This window comes from Grus americana, unplaced genomic scaffold (genome assembly GCF_028858705.1).
Source record: "Grus americana isolate bGruAme1 unplaced genomic scaffold, bGruAme1.mat scaffold_634, whole genome shotgun sequence".
Lineage (NCBI taxonomy): Eukaryota > Metazoa > Chordata > Aves > Gruiformes > Gruidae > Grus > Grus americana.
In genome coordinates this window covers 1,487-18,780 of record NW_026561861.1, presented here as the reverse complement: position 1 = coordinate 18,780, position 17,294 = coordinate 1,487, and the positions used below count along the sequence as shown (strand labels likewise).

The 17,294-nt window shown below is 69.8% G+C and overlaps 2 protein-coding genes across 2 annotated transcripts; one reads left to right on the top strand and one right to left on the bottom strand.

Moving 5' to 3' along the window:
• Positions 1-694: 694 nt before the first annotated feature.
• On the bottom strand, positions 695-6,279 carry IL11 (interleukin 11). Its single transcript, XM_054812149.1, has 5 exons — positions 6,254-6,279; positions 3,769-3,941; positions 3,444-3,530; positions 2,040-2,198; positions 695-906 (listed from the first exon to the last, which is right to left on the bottom strand). The coding sequence occupies exons 1-5, from the start codon at positions 6,258-6,260 to the stop codon at positions 742-744; spliced, it is 591 nt and encodes a 196-aa protein (XP_054668124.1). The 5' UTR covers positions 6,261-6,279; the 3' UTR covers positions 695-741.
• Positions 6,280-12,294: 6,015 nt separating this feature from the next.
• RASIP1 (Ras interacting protein 1) lies at positions 12,295-17,051 on the top strand (the record flags this gene model as incomplete). The annotated part of the gene is made up of 9 exons (XM_054812155.1): positions 12,295-12,411; positions 12,960-13,105; positions 13,207-13,799; positions 13,943-14,292; positions 14,870-15,556; positions 15,713-15,750; positions 16,356-16,504; positions 16,613-16,722; positions 16,811-17,051. Coding segments are annotated over exons 2-9 (2,302 nt in total), but the record flags the coding sequence as incomplete, so codon positions are not given.
• Between the last annotated feature and the right edge of the window lie 243 nt (positions 17,052-17,294).

The window sequence follows — 17,294 nt, the reverse complement described above, 5'->3', positions numbered from 1 at the left end:
CCTGCCTGCATCCCCCATCCCTGCCTGCATCCCTGCCTGCATCCCCCATCCTTGCCTGTATCCCCATCCCTGCCTGCATCCCTGCCTGTATCCCTGCCTGCATCCCTGCCTGCATCCCCCATCCCTGCCTGCATCCCCCATCCCTGCCTGCATCCCTGCCTGTATCCCTGCCTGTATCCCTGCCTGCATCCCCCATCCCTGCCTGCATCCCCCATCCTTGCCTGTATCCCCATCCCTGCCTGCATCCCTGCCTGCATCCCCCATCCCTGCCTGCATCCCCCATCCCTGCCTGCATCCCTGCCTGCATCCCCCATCCTTGCCTGCATCCCTGCCTGCATCCCTGCCTGCATCCCTGCCTGCATCCCCCATCCCTGCCTGCATCCCTGCCTCCCTCCACCCTCCCCCACGCAGACGCTGCGTCACCTTCAAACTTTTTTTTTTTTAATCCTTTTCTTCCAAAAACAAGTTTACATTTTTTTTCCCTCTTTTTTAAAAAAAAAAAAAAAAAACAGATTAAAAAAAACCAAAACCAACAAAAGGGGCCGAGCTGGGGCCTGAGTCAATAAATTACAGCAACCTGCTGGGGGGGGGGAGGGGGGGGGTCCCTGAGCATCGGGGGGTCCCCAGGAGCGGGGGTGGGAGATAATTAATTAATAATAATAATTAATAACAATAAAATAAGGAGGGGGCCGTGGGGCGAGGCGAATAAATAAGAATAAATTAGGGGCGGCGGCGGCGGCGTCACAGCTTGTTGCGCAGCAGGACGAGGGCGCGCGAGGCCCAGTCCAGGTAGAGGTGGAGGCTCTGGAACACGGCGTGGCCGCCCTGCACGGCCGCCCAGGGCGACCCGGGGCTCGGCAGCGGCGGCTGGGGGACGCTGGGCCGGGGGAGGCTCAGGCGGGAGAGCTGGGGGGAGGGGGAGGGGAGGGGGGAGGGGGGGACACGCGTGGGTGTGAGGGGCACACGGGGGGGAGGGGGGTGGGGGGGGAAGGGGAGGCCACGCCCCTTTGGCAAAGGGCACGCCCCCCCCACGCGTGGAAGCCGCGCCTTTTATGGTGTGGAAGCCCCGCCCCCTTTGCGCAGAAGCTCCGCCCCTTTGTGCAGAAACCACGCCCCTTAACCCAGAAGCCCCTCCCCCTTTGTGAGGAGCCCCGCCCCTTAGCCCAGAAGCCCCGCCCCCTCCGCGCAAGCCCCTCCCTCGCACACAGGTGCACGTGGTGAGCAAGCCCCGCCCCCAGACGCAGCCAAGCCCCGCCCCCTCCCGCAGAAAGCCCCGCCCCTTCACCAACCCCCATCGACCCGCGCAAAGCCCCGCCCCCACCTCACAGCCCCGCCCTCACCCCAACCCCCCCAAACCCCCCGCCTCCACCGTGACTCCGCCCCACTCAAACCCCGCCCCTCCCCCCACAAACCTGCGGCACAAGCCACGCCCCCTTCCCCAAAGCCACGCCCCTTCCCAGGCCGCACCCCCACCTCTTCCCATCCACAAACCTGCAGCACAAGCCCCGCCCCCTTCCCCAGGCCCCGCCCCCTTCCCAGGCCACGCCCCCGCTCCTTCCCCTCCACAAATCAGCGTCACAAGCATCGCCCCCTTTCCCCAGGCCCCGCCCCCTTTCCCCAGGCCCCTTTCCCCAGGCCCCGCCCCCTTCCCCAGGCCCCGCCCCTTCCCCAGGCCCCGCCCCTTTCCCCATGCCCCGCCCCTTTCCCCTTTCTCCAGGCCCCGCCCCCTTTCTCCAAGCCCCGCCCCCTTTCCCCAGGCCCCGCCCCTTCCCCAGGCCCCGCCCTTTCCTCAGGCCCCGCCCCTTCCCCAGGCCCCGCCCCTTCCCCAGGCCCCGCCCTTTCCCCAGGCCCCGCCCCTTCCCCGGGCCCCGCCCCCTTTCCCCAGGCCCCTTCCCCCAGGCCCCGCCCTTTCCCCATGCCCCGCCCCTTCCCCAGGCCCCGCCCCTTCCCCATGCCCCGCCCTTTCCCCAGGCCCCGCCCTTTCCCCAGGCCCCGCCCTTTCCCCAGGCCCCGCCCCTTCCCCAGGCCCCGCCCCCTACCAGGTGGTCCAGCCGGCGCAGCAGCCGGTCCAGCCGGGCTTGCAGGGCTCCCAGCTCGGGCTCCAGCGGGCGCAGCGCCGGGCCCGCCCGCCGCAGCCACTCCAGGTGCCGCCGGTACCGCTGCAGGTCCCCGCTGAGCCGCCCCAGCGTCCCCGCCGCCTAGCGGCAGGCGTGTCAGACCCCCACGGACACGCGTGGGGGGGGGGGGGGGCACGGACCCCATGGGTGTGGGGGGGAGACGCTACCCAGCCACGGGAACCCACGCTCGTGATCGGGGACACACACACACACACACACACACACCCGTGGGGAATATGGTCCCACCCACGGGGAGCCCACTCCCACCCACGGGGGGGGTCCCGGACCCACGGGGAACCTGCTCCCACACCCACAGGGAACTCACTCCCGCACCCACGGGGAACTCACTCCTGTACCCACGGGGACCTCACTCCTGTACCCACGGGGAACTCACTCCTGGACCCACGGGGAACTCACTCCCACACCCACAGGGAACTCACTCCTGTACCCACGGAGACCTCACTCCTGTACCCACGGGGACCTCACTCCTGTACCCACGGGGAACTCACTCCCGGACCCACGGGGAACCCACTCCCACACCCACAGGGAACTCACTCCTGTACCCACGGGGAACTCACTCCCGGACCCACGGGGAACTCACTCCCACACCCACAGGGAACTCACTCCTGTACCCACGGAGACCTCACTCCTGTACCCACGGGGACCTCACTCCTGTACCCACGGGGAACTCACTCCCGGACCCACGGGGAACTCACTCCCACACCCACAGGGAACTCACTCCTGTACCCACGGAGACCTCACTCCTGTACCCACGGGGACCTCACTCCTGTACCCACGGGGAACTCACTCCCGGACCCACGGGGAACCCACTCCCACACCCACAGGGAACTCACTCCTGTACCCACGGGGAACTCACTCCCGGACCCACGGGGAACTCACTCCCGCACCCATGGGGAACTCACCCCTGGACCCACGGGGAACCCACTCCCACACCCACAGGGAACTCACTCCCGCACCCACGGGGAACTCACCCCTGGACCCACGGGGAACTCGCTACTGCAGCTGGGGGGGGCAGGAATCCACACCCACGGGGACCCCGCTCCTATACCCACGGGGGTACCCCACACCCACGGGGAACCGTGTCCCACATTGAGGGAACACACTCCCAAGAGCCAAAGGGACCCCACTCCCACGCCCGTGGGGAACCCACTCCCACAGGCTCCACACACACCCCCCCCACCCACGGCACCCCACTAACGCACCCAGGGAGACCCCCACGGACACAGACCCCCCGCACCCTGAACTTCCACACACCCCCCCCACGACATCCCCCCCCCCACTCGTGTCCGTGTCCCCGCTCCCCACCTGGATGTTGGCCAGCTCCACGGCGTTCATGGAGAGGACGGGCAGCGAGTCCAGCTTGTGCTCCCCCTCCGCCGGGAACCGCGACTTCTGCCCGTGAGACGTGGGTTCAGCCCACGCGGGACAACCCCCACCACGCGTGGGGGGGGGCGGGATGAGGGTTGGGGGGGGGTGGGGGAAGCTGTGGGGCTGAGCGGGGGTGGAGGGGGGGGTGGGGGGTGTCCGGGGCTGAGCCAGGGGTGGGTGGGATGATGCTAAGCGTGGGGTGGGCATGCCGTGGGGTGGCGTGGGGTGGCGTGGGGTGGCGTGGGGGGGGGGGTGTACCCACGAGGAGCACGAGGAAAGCCTTGGTGTCGCTGAGCAGGGCCTTGGCCAGGCTGATGACGCTGTCGAGGTCGGCGCGGGGGTCCGGGGGGCGCAGGCGGGGGGCGGCCGCCAACCCCGGGCACGGCCCCGGCCACAGCCCCGGCCACAGCCCCAGCAGCGCCAGCCACAGCGCACCTGCGGGACAGAGGCACGCGTGGGGGGGGGGAGGGGGCGGGGCTAACCCCCCCCCTCCACCCGGGATCCCCGGGGATCCCAGAGCTGGGGGGGGGTGGGGGGCTCCTGGGGCTGGGGCATCACGGGACTCCCGGAGCTGGGGATTCTGGGGCTCCCGGGGCTCCTGGGACTGGGGGATCTCGGGACTCCTAGAGCTGGGGATTCGGGGGTTCCCGGGGCTCCCGAGAGTGGGGGATCCCAGGACTCCTGGAGCTGGGGATTCGGTGGTTCCCAAGGATCCCGGGACTCCCGGAGCTGGGGATTCCGGGGTTTCCGGGGCTGCCAGGACTGGGGGATCCCAGGACTCCCGGGGCTGGGGATTTGGGGGTTCCCAAGGATCCCAGGACTCCTGGAGTTGGGGATTACGGGGTTCCTGGGGCTCCTGGGAGTGGGGGATCCCAGGACTCCCAGAGCTGGGGATTTGGGGGTTCCCAAGGATCCCGGGACTCCCGGAGTTGGGGATTCTGGGGCTCCCGGGGCTCCCGAGAGTGGGGGATCCCAGGACTCCCAGAGCTGGGGATTCAGGGGTTCCCAAGGATCCCGGGACTCCCAGAGCTGGGGATTCAGGGGTTCCCAAGGATCGCAGGACTCCCAGAGCTGGGGATTTTGGGGTTCCTGGGTCCCCTGGGACTGGGGGATCCCAGGACTCCCAGAGTTGGGGATTCGGGGGCTCCCAAGAGTGGGGGATCCCGGGGCTCCCGGAGTTGGGGATTTGGGGGTTCCCAAGGATCCCGGGACTCCCGGAGCTGGGGATTCCGGGGTTTCCGGGGCTGCCGGGACTGGGGGATCCCAGAACTCCCAGGGCTGGGGATTTGGGGGTTCCCAAGGATCCCGGGACTCCTGGAGTTGGGGATTACGGGGTTCCTGGGGCTCCTGGGACTGGGGGATCCCAGGACTCCCAGAGCTGGGGATTCGGGGATTCCAAAGGATCCCGGGACTCCCGGAGCTGGGGATTTGGGAGTTCCCAAGGATCCCGGGACTCCCGGAGTTGGGGATTCTGGGGTCCCGGGGCTCCCGAGAGTGGGGGATCCCAGGACTCCCAGAGCTGGGGATTCAGGGGTTCCCAAGGATCCCGGGACTCCCAGAGCTGGGGGATCCCCGGTAATCCCGGGGTGGGGGGGATGTGCTGGGGGATCCCGGGACTCCCAGAGCTGGGGATTCGGGGGTTCCCAAGGATCGCAGGACTCCCGGAGCTGGGGATTTTGGGGTTCCCGGGTCCCCTGGGACTGGGGGATCCCAGGACTCCCGGAGTTGGGGATTCGGGGGCTCCCAAGAGTGGGGGATCCCGGGGCTCCCGGAGTTGGGGATTTGGGGGTTCCCAAGGATCCCGGGACTCCCGGAGCTGGGGGATCCCCAGTAACCCCGGGGGGGGGGGGGTTCGGTACTGGGGGATCCCGGGGCTCCAGGAATTCGGGGTTCCCGTGGCTGGGGGGGTCCCGGTGCAGCGGGGGCTGGGGATGCCCGGCCCGTGGGGGGTGGGGGGGGTGGGGCGTGGGGTGGGCGTGGGGGTGGGGGGGGTGGGGCGGGGGGCGGCGGCGCCCTGGGAGGTCCGGGCTGGAAAGAGTGATGCGGGGTGAGTCAGGGGCGGGCGGCACCTGGGGAGCCCCCGCGAGTGGGGGGCCCACCCGCACGGGGGGGGGGGTACGCGTGTGTTTGTAGCCCTCCGTGCGCGTGAGAGCCCGCACAACTCCATCCGCGCGTCCACGCGTGTCCGTGCAAGACACACACACACACCACCCACACCCCCCCACACACGCGCCTTCACACCTCTGCGGCCGGGCCACGCGGGCGGCCGTGTCCACGCGTGTCCACGCAGCCACTCACCACCCCCCCACACACACACCCATCACCCACCCACCCCCCCCCCGTCCCACTCCCCCTTCCCCACGGGAGGCGCGGCCGCCGCGGGCGGGCAGGTGCGCCGGGGCCGTTTGCGGTTTGAGGCGCGGCGGCAGCTGCCCGCGCCCCGAGGCCACGGGGATGGACGCGCCCGGTCCCGCCACGGCCGTGGGGTGGGTGAGTGTGTGTGTGTGGGGGGGGGGGGGGGGCGGGGGAGCAGGATCCACCCGCGGACACCCCCACTCACACACACACACACACACCCCCTCTCTCCCGGAGAGGGGGGGGGGATGGAGAAGCGGCGTGGGAGGCACCGAGTCGCGGTGCCACGGGTGTCGCCCACCCACCCGCCACCCACCCGTTCCCACCCCCACGCGTGTCTCACCCCCACCCCACCCCACCCCACACCCCACCCGCGGCGAGGCGACACTTACTTGTCATTGCGGGGCGGGAGGGTCCTTCCCCGGGGTCCCCACGGGGCGGGACGGGACCCTTCGCACCTGCGGGACCCACCCGCGGCGGGGCCGGGACCGTGGGGGGGTGTGGGGTGGGTGGGAGGGGGGCGGGGAGGAGCGGCTTGGGGGGGGGGAGAGGGGGGGGCCGGACCCTTCTGCCGTGCAACGGGCTTGCACGCGCACTTACACACTCACTGACACGCTCCCGCTGCCGCGCTTCACACTGGGATGCTCCCACTCGTGCTCGCACTCACGCTCCCACGGACGCGACGACACCGCTCCCAACTCGGATTTGCCACGCTCCCGCTCGCGCTCTTTCTGACACGCTCACGCCGTCACGGACACGCTCCCACTCACACTGACCCACTCCCCGGGACGTTCGCACTCCCACGGACACTTTCCCAACTCCCACTCGGAGTGACACCCTCTCGCTCCCACGGACACACTCGCGGGCACTCTCCCACTCTCACGTTCGCGCTTACCCACTCACCGCCACGCTCCCACTCCCCCACAACCGCTCACCCACTTTTCCACTGCCACTCTCCCACGCTCCCAGACACTCTCCCACTCACCGTGACACACTCCCACGCTCACTCCACGCACAAACAAACACCCAAACACACACACAAAACCACAACACCGGCGGGGTGAGGTGGGGGGGGGGGAAGAAAAACCACCGGGGAAGCGACCGGGGGACTCGAGTGGGAGCTGCCGCCCGCGTCTCCCGCGTGGAAGCGGGAGCGTGTCCGTGGTGTCCCCGCGTGACGCCCCGGCTCCGCGCCGCCCCTTATATCCCGGCGCTGCCGCCGGCTGCGATGACACACGCCTGAGTCACGGCTTTTCCATTCAGCAACGAACCGGGGGGAGAGAAACCCCCCACGGCGGACACGGCGTGGGGGGCGGCGGGACACGCGGAACATTCCCCCCCCCCCCCCCTTTTTTTTTTTTTCTCCTGCCAACCCCCCCCCCCCTCCCCCTCCCCTGCCCTCCACATCCCACGCACCGGGATCGGTCTCGCCGGGTCGGGATGGAGCCGTGGGGATGGAGACTGCTCCGCCCCCCCCCCCACTCACCCCCACACACACTCCCACCCCCCCGGGGGACGCGACGTGACGGGACGGGGGTGGGAGTGGGGAGTGGGGGGGGGGTCGGCATGGAACCGGGGGCGCTCCCTGCACTGGGGGGGGATCCCGTACCGGGGTCGGTCCCGCACACGCGTGGGTCGGTGTCGTGTCTCCCCCCCCCCCCACACACACACCGGGGACGGTCCTTGCACCGCGCTCTGTCCCACACGGGCATCAGCACACGCGTGGGGCGCTCCCGCTCCGGCACCCACTTGCACCGGGCTCGGTCCCCGCACCGGGACCCACTCGTACCGGCCCCGGGACACCACCCCCCCCCTCCCGGCGGTTCCACCCGCGACCTCACCGCGCGTGGACGTGGGGTCACCACACACACACACACTGCCCCCCTCGCCGTCAGACGCCCCCCCCCCCCCGCGTTGAGTCACCCACACACCACCCCCCCCGCGGATGTCTCACCGCCCCCCCGGGCCGCGCCACGCGCGTCAATGTCGGGACCCCCCGTGGGGTTGCGGGCGGCCGGGACCGCCCCGGGGCGGGGGGGAGTGGGGCGGGGTTGGGGCGGGGCAGGGCGGGGCCACCGTGCGTGGGGACGGCCCGGGGATGCTCCAGTGCGTGGGGACACCTCGCGTGGGGACACCTCGCGTGGGGACATCCGGGGGGGGGGGTCGAAAGGAGCCGGTGTCCTATGGCATGCACCCACGGAGAGCACCCACGGAGAGCACCCACGGCGAGCACCCACCGTGCGCACCCACAGCACGCCCCCCCACCCCACCCCACGGGGCCACCCATGGGTGGGCTGTGGTGACCCCCACGTGGGTGCTGGGCCCACGGGGGTCCCTTGGGAGCGGTGGGGGGGGGGGGTGTGTGGGGGGTGCACGCGCGCGTGGGTGTCATCCCCCCGCGTTGGGCAACGCCGGACCGGCGGCGGGTGGGGGGGGGGGGGGGGGGGGGGGTGCGGGGGGGCCCCGATGGCGTCAGCGCCGGCAGCAGCGGAAACCCCGGCAGCCGCAGGCAGCAGCCGCAGGCAGCGGCCCCCCCCCGACCCCCCCCCCCCGGACCCCCCGCAGCTGCCTCCTGCCCCACGGCCCCTGCGTCAAAGCGTTGCCCCACAGCCACAGCTTCCTGCCCCCCGTAGCCACCGTGTCCTGCCCTGGGGCTGCCACCCCCTGCCCCACGGCCACGGCCCCCTGCCCCATAGCCACTGCCCCTGCCCCACAGCCACTGCCCCTGCCCCATAGCCACTGCTCCTGCCCCACAGCCACTGCCCCTGCCCCATAGCCACTGCCCCTGCCCCACAGCCACTGCCCCTGCCCTATAGCCACTGCCCCTGCCCTATAGCCATGGTCTCCTGCCCCATAGCCACTGCTCCTGCCCTATAGCCATGGTCTCCTGCCCCATAGCCACTGCTCCTGCCCCACAGCCACTGCCCCTGCCCCATAGCCACTGCTCCTGCCCTATAGCCATGGTCTCCTGCCCCATAGCCACTGCTCCTGCCCTATAGCCATGGTCTCCTGCCCCATAGCCACTGCTCCTGCCCCATAGCCACTGCTCCTGCCCTATAGCCATGGTCTCCTGCCCCATAGCCACTGCTCCTGCCCCATAGCCACAGCCCCTGCCCTATAGCCATGGTCTCCTGCCCCATAGCCACTGCTCCTGCCCCATAGCCACTGCTCCTGCCCTATAGCCATGGTCTCCTGCCCCATAGCCACTGCTCCTGCCCTATAGCCACTGCCCCTGCCCCATAGCCACTGCTCCTGCCCCACAGCCACTGCCCCTGCCCCATAGCCACTGCTCCTGCCCTATAGCCATGGTCTCCTGCCCCATAGCCACTGCTCCTGCCCCACAGCCACTGCCCCTGCCCTATAGCTATGGTCTCCTGCCCCATAGCCACTGGTCCTGCCCTATACCCACAGCCCCTGCCCTATAGCCATGGTCTCCTGCCCTATAGCAATGGTCTCCTGCCCCATAGCCACTGCTCCTGCCCCATAGCCACAGCCCCTGCCCTATAGCCATGGTCTCCTGCCCCATAGCCACTGCCCCTGCCCTATAGCCACTGCCCCTGCCCCATAGCCACTGCTCCTGCCCTATACCCACAGCCCCTGCCCCATAGCCACTGCCCCTGCCCTATAGCCACTGCCCCTGCCCCATAGCCACTGCTCCTGCCCTATACCCACAGCCCCTGCCCCATAGCCACTGCCCCTGCCCCATAGCCACAGTCTTGTGCCCCATAGACACAGCCCCTGCCCTATAGCCATGGTCTCCTGCCCCATAGCCACTGCTCCTGCCCTATAGCCACTGCCCCTGCCCTATAGCCATGGTCTTGTGCCCCATAGCTACTGCCCCTGCCCTATAGCCACAGCCCCTGCCCCATAGCCACTGCCCCTGCCCTATAGCCATGGTCTCCTGCCCTATAGCCACTGCCCCTGCCCCATAGCCACTGCTCCTGCCCTATAGCCACAGTCTTGTGCCCCATAGCCACCGCCCCCTGCCCTATAGCCATGGTCTCCTGCCCCATAGCCACTGCTCCTGCCCTATAGCCACAGTCTTGTGCCCCATAGCTACTGCACCTGCCCTATAGCCATGGCATCCTGCCCTATAGCTACTGCCCTTGCCCTATAGCAGAGACCCCCTGCCCTATAGCCACTGGTCCTGCCCTATAGCCCCCACCTCCTGCCCCATAGCCATGGCCCCCTGCTCTGTAGCCACAGTCTTGTGCCCCATAGCCACTGTCCCTGCCCCATAGCCCCTTGCCCCACAGCCCCTGCCCCATAGCCCCAGCCCCATAGCCACTGCCCCTGCCCCACAGAGCCCCACCTCCTGCCCCATAGCTACTGCCCCCTGCTCTATAGCCACTGCCCCCTGCCCCACAGCCCCCCCTGCCCCATAGCCACTGCCCCCTGCCCCACAGCCCCCCCCGCCCCACAGCCCCCCGCCACCCACAGCCGTGCCGGCGTTGCCGTGGGGCGGGGGGCCGGGCGCCGGCGGCGTTGGACGTGTGAGGGCACGGCGGTGGCGGCGGCGGCGGGGCCCTGCCAAGGCAAACAGCCGGCGCGGTAAATATTTCGCTGCCAGGTGACGGTGTGGGGGGGTGGAGGTGGGGGGTGGGGGGGACGGGACACCCCGACACCCCCCGCCGCTGCCTGTCCCGGCACGTGGCTGCGCCCTTGGCGCGGCGCCGGCGGCCGTGGCGTTACCGCGTGGCTGCGTGTGCCGCCGGCCGGGGCCCTGCGGGTGTTTTCCCAGACGGCGGTCGGTTATTGGGGGGGGGGGGGGGAGGAAAAATTGGGGGGGGGGGGGGAGCTGCCCATCCCCCCCCCCTAAAAACGAGGGGTAGGGGGATGGGGGGGGGTGGGGGGTCGGGGCCCGGCGGCCGCGGTCGCCCCCGTCCATCAGCGCCGCTTGCGTCCGCGCACGAGGGGGCGGGAGGGGACGTGCGTCAGGCGCGGCCGGCGGTGACGCCGAGGGGGCCCGGCAGGATGCGGCCACGCGGGGTGCGGGGGCACCCACCGGGTGTGCGCGCGTGTGAGCGTGTGTGCGCGCGTGTGCGTGTGTGCACGGACACACGGGATTGGGGGGGAGGGGCTGGAGCCCCACAGCTGGGACGGACAGAGACGAGAGCCTGCGTGTGCAGGCGTGTGCAGGCGTGTGCGGGCGTGTGCGGGCGTGTGCGGGCGTGTGCGGGCAGGTCTGTGCGTGCGCCCCGCTGGGCACGCGTGTGCAGATACACCAGAGCGTGTGTATGTACATGCGTGTGTGTGTACGTGTGTGCACACATGGAGATGCTGGGGGGGGGCGGGGACGTCTCTATGCACACGTGTGTGCGTACGTCTGTCCGTAGGCGTACACGCGTGGGCACGTCTGTGGATGTACGTGCAGGCGTGTAAACGTGTGCGCCTGGGCGTCCGCGGACATGCAGCCGTCTCTGCGCACGCATGCGTGTGCACTTACATACGTGTGCACGCCTACATATGTGTGCACACCCACACACGTGTGCACACCCACACACACGTGCACACCCACACGCGTGCATCGATGCACACCCACACACGCATGCACACCCACACACGCATGCACACCCACACACACGCATGCACACCCCCACACGCGTGCACACCCCCACACACGCGTGCACACCCACATACATGTGCACACCCCCACACACGCGTGCACACCCCCACACGCGTGCATCGATGCACACCCACACCTCCACACGCGTGCCGCCACACGTGCACACACACGCATACACCCCCCGTACGTACGCGCGTGCGTCCCCGCGTGCGCCCGTGCCCGCATTGGGCACACGCGTGTGCACGTGCACGCGGCCGTAGGCGCGCGCGCGCGGCCGTGTACATATATGGGAAGGGGGCGGGGCTCTGAGGAGAGGCCCCTCCCATTGGGGGGCGTGTCCACCCATCCGCGCCTTCTGATTGGCTCCCGCTCTTCCCGCCGAACCTGCTCTCTCCCCTCCCGCCCCTCCTCTCCGCGAGCACCCAACGATCACGCTGGGCGAGCGGCGGGCGGGAGCGTTCCGTTCTCTCATTGGCTACAACCCGTCGAAGCGGGAAAAGCTCAACCAATAAGAAACGCGGGTTGGGGCGCGGTGGGCGGGTCCGTCTGTGAGGGAGGGGAGGGGGCGATGGCGATGGCGGCCGCAGCGATCGTGGCGCCCGGCCCCGGGGGGGGGGGGGGGGGGGGGGTTCGGGGGTCTCCGGGCGGCCGTGAGGGGCCGGACCCGCCCGAGGGGGTCGGGGATGGTTCCGGGGAAGGGGGGTGCAGGCCCAGGCCCGGTTGTGTCGGGGGGGAGGTCGGGCCTAGGCGGCCTCTTCGTGCGGCCCCAGCGGTGAGGCCCGGCCCGGCCCCCCCCCCCCTTCCCCGCCTCCCCTCCACCCCACCCCGGCGTCTCCTTTCCCCCCCCCCCCCAGCAGGGACACGGGAGCGTCGTGTGCCCCCCGCCCCGGGGCAGGAGGGACCCTGGGTGCTGCCAGCGAGCGACCCCCAAACGCCGGCCGCACCCCCCCACCCCCCACCCCAGCAGCGGTTGCCGTGGTGTGGGTGAGTCCCGGGGGGGATGGGGGGGGGGGGGCAGAAGCACCTCACGGGGGCCCCGATCCCGCCGTCACCGCGGCGTCGGGTCTCTGCCAGCAAAGGACGGGGACGCCCCGGTGTTTCGGTTCTTTCGGGGGGGACCCCACCACCACCCCCCCCCCCAAACTCCTGGGCCGCTGCCCTCAGCCGTGCCCCGCTTCCCTCCACGCCCCCCCCGCCCCGTCCAGCCGCCATCCCGGTTTCCTGGCCTGGCTCGCCCTTTCCTGTCCCCCCTTCTGTCAGCGCCGCGAAGGGAAATCGCCGCTCAGTGACCGCGCCGGAGGCAGCGAGACAAAGGGGGGGACGCGGGACATGAGGACGCGGCGCTGAGCCCGGGTGGGGGGACGCAGCCGCCGACGGCACCGAGCGCCCGTGGGAGCCGGTAACCGTCGCGATTCGGGGGGGGGTGAAGGGGGCGGGGGTGTCCCGGCTTCGTCGCCCGGTGTGGGTAGGGGGACGATTCCACCCACGCCTCGAGCGTCCTGGGTGGGTGTGACGGGGTTTTGGGGGTGCAGGACACCGCCGCCATGTTCCCGGAGGATCGCAAGGAGGGCAGCCCCCGTTTCGGCAAACTCCACTTCCCCGTCGGTCTCTGGATCAACTCGCCCAAGAAGCGCCTGGCCAAGATGAGCCGACGGTGGCCCAGCGCCGGCTCCGTCAGGTGAGAGACCCCCCCACCCCCACCCCGACCCCCCCCCCCCCCCCCAAATCTTCGCCATCCCCGCGCCCCCTCCCCCTATATCCCCCCCTTCCCCGCCGCAGATCGACCTCCTCGGACACGGCCAGCCGCGGCAGCGAGACGGTGGAGCTCCGTCCACCCGGCAAAGCCAAACCCTCGCGGCACAAACGTCTCTCCAACCTCTTCCACCGCAGCGGCGCCGGGACGGGCGCTGCCGGCGCCGGCGGGCGTTGGGCCAGCGAGAAGAAGCTGGCGGAGCTGGTGGACCCGGTACCCGAGGTCCTGGTGGGGGGAGAACAACCCCCCGGTCAACGTCAACTCCCCGGTATCCTCAAAATTTTTGGGGGGGACATTTCCCGGGGAGCAAACTACAAAAGCGTTTTGGCTACGCCGCGTTCCACCGCCCGGCAATTGGTGCGGGAAGCTTTGGAACGTTACGGTTTAGCTCCGGAAGAAGGAACGTCGGGTGAATACGTGCTCTGCGACGTGGTGGGAAGACCCGGCGGTCCCGGAGGAGCTTGGCAGGTAGAACACCTGCGACCGGTGGGCGACGCCGAACGACCTTTGGTGCTTCAAGATGTTTGGAAACCGAAAACCGGCTGCTCCCGCCGTTTCGAGATCCGTCGGCGACAAGAGGTGGAGCGAATCTGCGAGGGCGAGGACGCCGAGACCGCCGGTGAGCAGCGCGTGTGCGCGTGTCCCCCCCCCCCCCCTCACACACACCCACCGTCCTCCGCGGTGCCGGGGGGGTGACACCATTGGGGGGGGGGGTGTGTGTGTGTGTGTCCCCCTCTCTTCCTCCTCCTCCTCCTCTCGCAGGCGTCAACGCCCAGGCCCGTCGGCTGCAGAAGAATCGCTCGCGGGCGGCGTCGGGGGGCCCGGCCCCCCCCAAAGATCGCGCCGACAACCTCTCGCTGCGCCGCAGCATCAGCGACATGAACCTCAGCACCAAACGACGCCGGGAACGGAAAACGGTGTTGAGCGTGGCTGGGGGTGAAGCCGGGACCCCCCCGAACGACGAGGGACCCCCCGAAACCCCCGCCGGGGAGGGGGCGGCCGGCGAGGAGGAGGCGGGGGAGGGCGCCGGCCTGGAGCAGCTCTCGCAGTGCCTCATCCAGCCCCCCCAGCAGCACCCCTACTTCCTCCTGCTGCAGGGCTACGGCAAGCAGGTGCCTGGGGGGGCCCCCAAGTGTCCCCCCCCTTTCCTCACCCCCCCAAAGTGTCCCCCCCCATCCTTGCCCCCCAAATTCCCCCCATCCTTGCCCCCCAAATTCCCCCCCTTATCGCCCCAAGTGTCCCCCCCCTTTCCTCACCCCCCCAAAGTGTCTCCCCCTTTCCTCACCCCCCCCAAGCGTCCCCCCCCTCTTTGTCACCCAAAGTGTCTCCCCCTCTTCTTGCCCCCCCAAATATCCTCCCCTTCCTCATCCCCCCTGAGTGTCCCCCCCCTTTCCTTGCCCCCCCAAAGTGTCCCCCCCTCTTCTTGCCCCCCAAATATCCTCCCCTTTCTTTGCCCCCCCAAGTGTCCCCCCATCCTTGCCCCCCAATTCCCCCCATCCCCCCAAGTGTCCCCCCTCTCTTTGCCCCCCCCCCAATTCCTCCCCTTTCCTTGTCCCTTCCAGCGTGCGTCCCCCCCCACTCCCCAAATTCCCCCCCCTTTCCTCATCCCCCAACGTGTCCCCCCTTTCCTCGTCCCCCCAACTTTCCCTCCCCCCTCCTCACCCCCTCTCCCCCCCCCCCTCCCCGCAGGACTTTGTCATCTACGTGATGACCCGACCCCAACACGTCTTCGGCCGCCCCGAACGCCGAGGGACCCCCGAAAAAACGGGGGGTTGCCTCGTCGACACCTTCCTCAACGCCCCCGACATCCTCCCCCGTCACTGCCTGGTGCGGGCGGCCGAGGGGGGGAACGACCCCTCCGTCGCCCCCCCTTCCACCGCAACCGTCCGACCTTTTCGGGGCGCCCCCGTCACCCATAACGGAGCCCCCCTTTTACGCCAAACCCCCCTCAACCCTGGCGACCTGCTGGGCTTGGGCCAACATTTCCTTTTCCTCTACAAAGACCCTCGGGGAGCGGAGGGGGGGTCTCCCACCCCGCGTCCCCCCTGGTTACCGCAGGTCTCTTCCTCCCCTGGCCTGGTTGGAATTTTGGGGTGTCCGGGGTGCGGACGTTCCCCCCAAGAACGACAGGAAGCCGTACGGAACCGCCTGGAGAGCCCCCGGCCGGAATTGCGGTACCGACCCCAGGACGAAGAGGTTTTGCTGCGGGAGATCGTGCGGCTGCCGGAGGGATGCGGGAAGGGGAACGAAACGGGGGGGCTGGCCCCCGCTTTCCTCCTGGGATTGTGTTTGGAACACGCCGCTCGAGCTTTTCCACCCGAACGCTTCCCCCAGCTGCTGTCCCGCGTGGCTCTGCTCGTTAAGGAGACCGTTTGGGTAACGAGGATACCGCGGTTTGGGGGTGAGGGGGGTTTGGGTAACGAGGATACCGCGGTTTGGGGGTGAGGGGGGGCGGGGGGGACGACACACGGACGGGACCGGGGTGGGCGCACGGGGACGCTGACGGGGCTGGGGGGGGGTTTCTGTCGGCAGGAGAAGATCAAGGAGATCGGGGACCGGCAGCCGGAGAAGTGAGTGACCCCCAAATCCTCGGCGGGGGGGTGTGGGGGGGCTGCTCTGACCCCTGCCCCCCCAGAACTGCACCCCAAATCTGGCTCTGATTGGGGGGAGGGGGGCAAAGCTGACAGGGAGGACACCCCAAAATTGTCCCTGATGGAGGGGGCCTCAAAACTGGCTCACAAAGAGGGGGGGACACCCCAAAGATGAGCACTTGGGGGGGGGGGGCAACCCCAAAGCTGGCCCTGATGGTGGGGGGAGGACACAACGATGCCCCCCAAAACTGGCCCTGACAAGGGGGACCCCAAAGTCAGCCCCAGGGAGGGCTCACAGCGGGGGTGGGGGGGGCACCCCAACATCATCCCTGGTGGAGGGCGCCCCAAAACTGGCCCACGAGGAGGGGGAAACCCCAAAGCTGGTCCATGGGGAGGGCACCCCAAAGCCTGCCCCAACAGAGGGGACCCCAAAGCTGATCCGTGTGGAACGGGGACCCCAAAACTTGCCCTGACGGGGGGGGGGACGGGGACATGACACACCCCAAAGCCGGCCGCTCCCCAAAACTTGGGGGGGGGGGGTGGGGTGTCCCATGGGGTGACCCCCCCCCCCTTTCTTTTCGCAGCCAGCAGGATGAGGCCCCCGCAGCGCTGAGCATGGAGGCGGTGACGTCCGACCTGCGGCCCCTCATGCTCTGGTTGGCCAACGCCATGGAGCTGCTCAACCTGGCCCAGGGCCGCGTCCTGGAGCTCGAGAAGGAGCTGGAGCTGGAGGGTGAGGCCTCAGCACCCCCCCAAACACCCCGGGGAGGGGGGGGGGGGGTGTCCCCTCCGGCTTTTCGGGGTGACGCCGCCCTTCCGTACACCCCCCCCACCTCCTCAGGGCCCTGCCAGGAGCTGACGGGCGACCTGGAGACGTGCGACGAGGCCATGGGCGTCCTCGATGAGGTCATCATGTCCACCTTCCAGCAGTCCGTCTACTACCTAACCAAGGCGAGCCCCCCAAAACCCCCCCCCGAACCCCCTTTTTGTGACACCCCCCCCCCCCGTCTCACTCCTGCCTTTCCCCCTATACCCACAGACGCTGTACTCTGCTCTACCCGCTCTCCTGGAGAGTAACCCCTTCTCCGGGGCCGGGGAGCCCAGCGCCGGGCAGGATTTGGGCAGCGTCCCCGAGGGGGTGCGACCCACCCTGGCCGTTTACCAGGCCGCCCTGGAGCTGACGCGCGATTGCCAGCTGCACCCCGACCTGGTGTCGCAGACCTTCGGCTACCTCTTCTTCTTCTCCAACGCCTCCCTCTTCAACACCCTCATGGAGAAAGGTTGGGGGGGGGGGGGGTTGGGGGGGTTGGAGGGGTTCCTGGGGGGGGCTGGGGGGGGTCCTGAGGGTTCCTGGGGGGGGTTTGAGGGGGTTCCTGGGGGGGCTGGAGGGGTTCCTGGGGGGGTTGGGGGGGGCTGGGGGGGTTTGAGGGGGTTCCTGCGGGGCTCTGGGGGGTTCCTGGGGGGGTTTGGGGGGGCTGGGGGGGTTTGAGGGGGTTCCTGGGGGGGCTGGGGGGGGTCCTGAG

What these genes read in the sequence shown, in the direction of transcription:
- IL11 (XM_054812149.1), bottom strand. An exon ending in TGGAGCTGGCCAACATCCAG is followed by an intron (nt 2,199 to 3,443) that starts GTGGGGAGCGGG and finishes GCCTGCCGCTAG; the next exon opens with GCGGCGGGGACGCTGGGGCG. An exon ending in TGCGCCGGCTGGACCACCTG is followed by an intron (nt 907 to 2,039) that starts GTAGGGGGCGGG and finishes CCCTCCCCCCAG; the next exon opens with CTCTCCCGCCTGAGCCTCCC.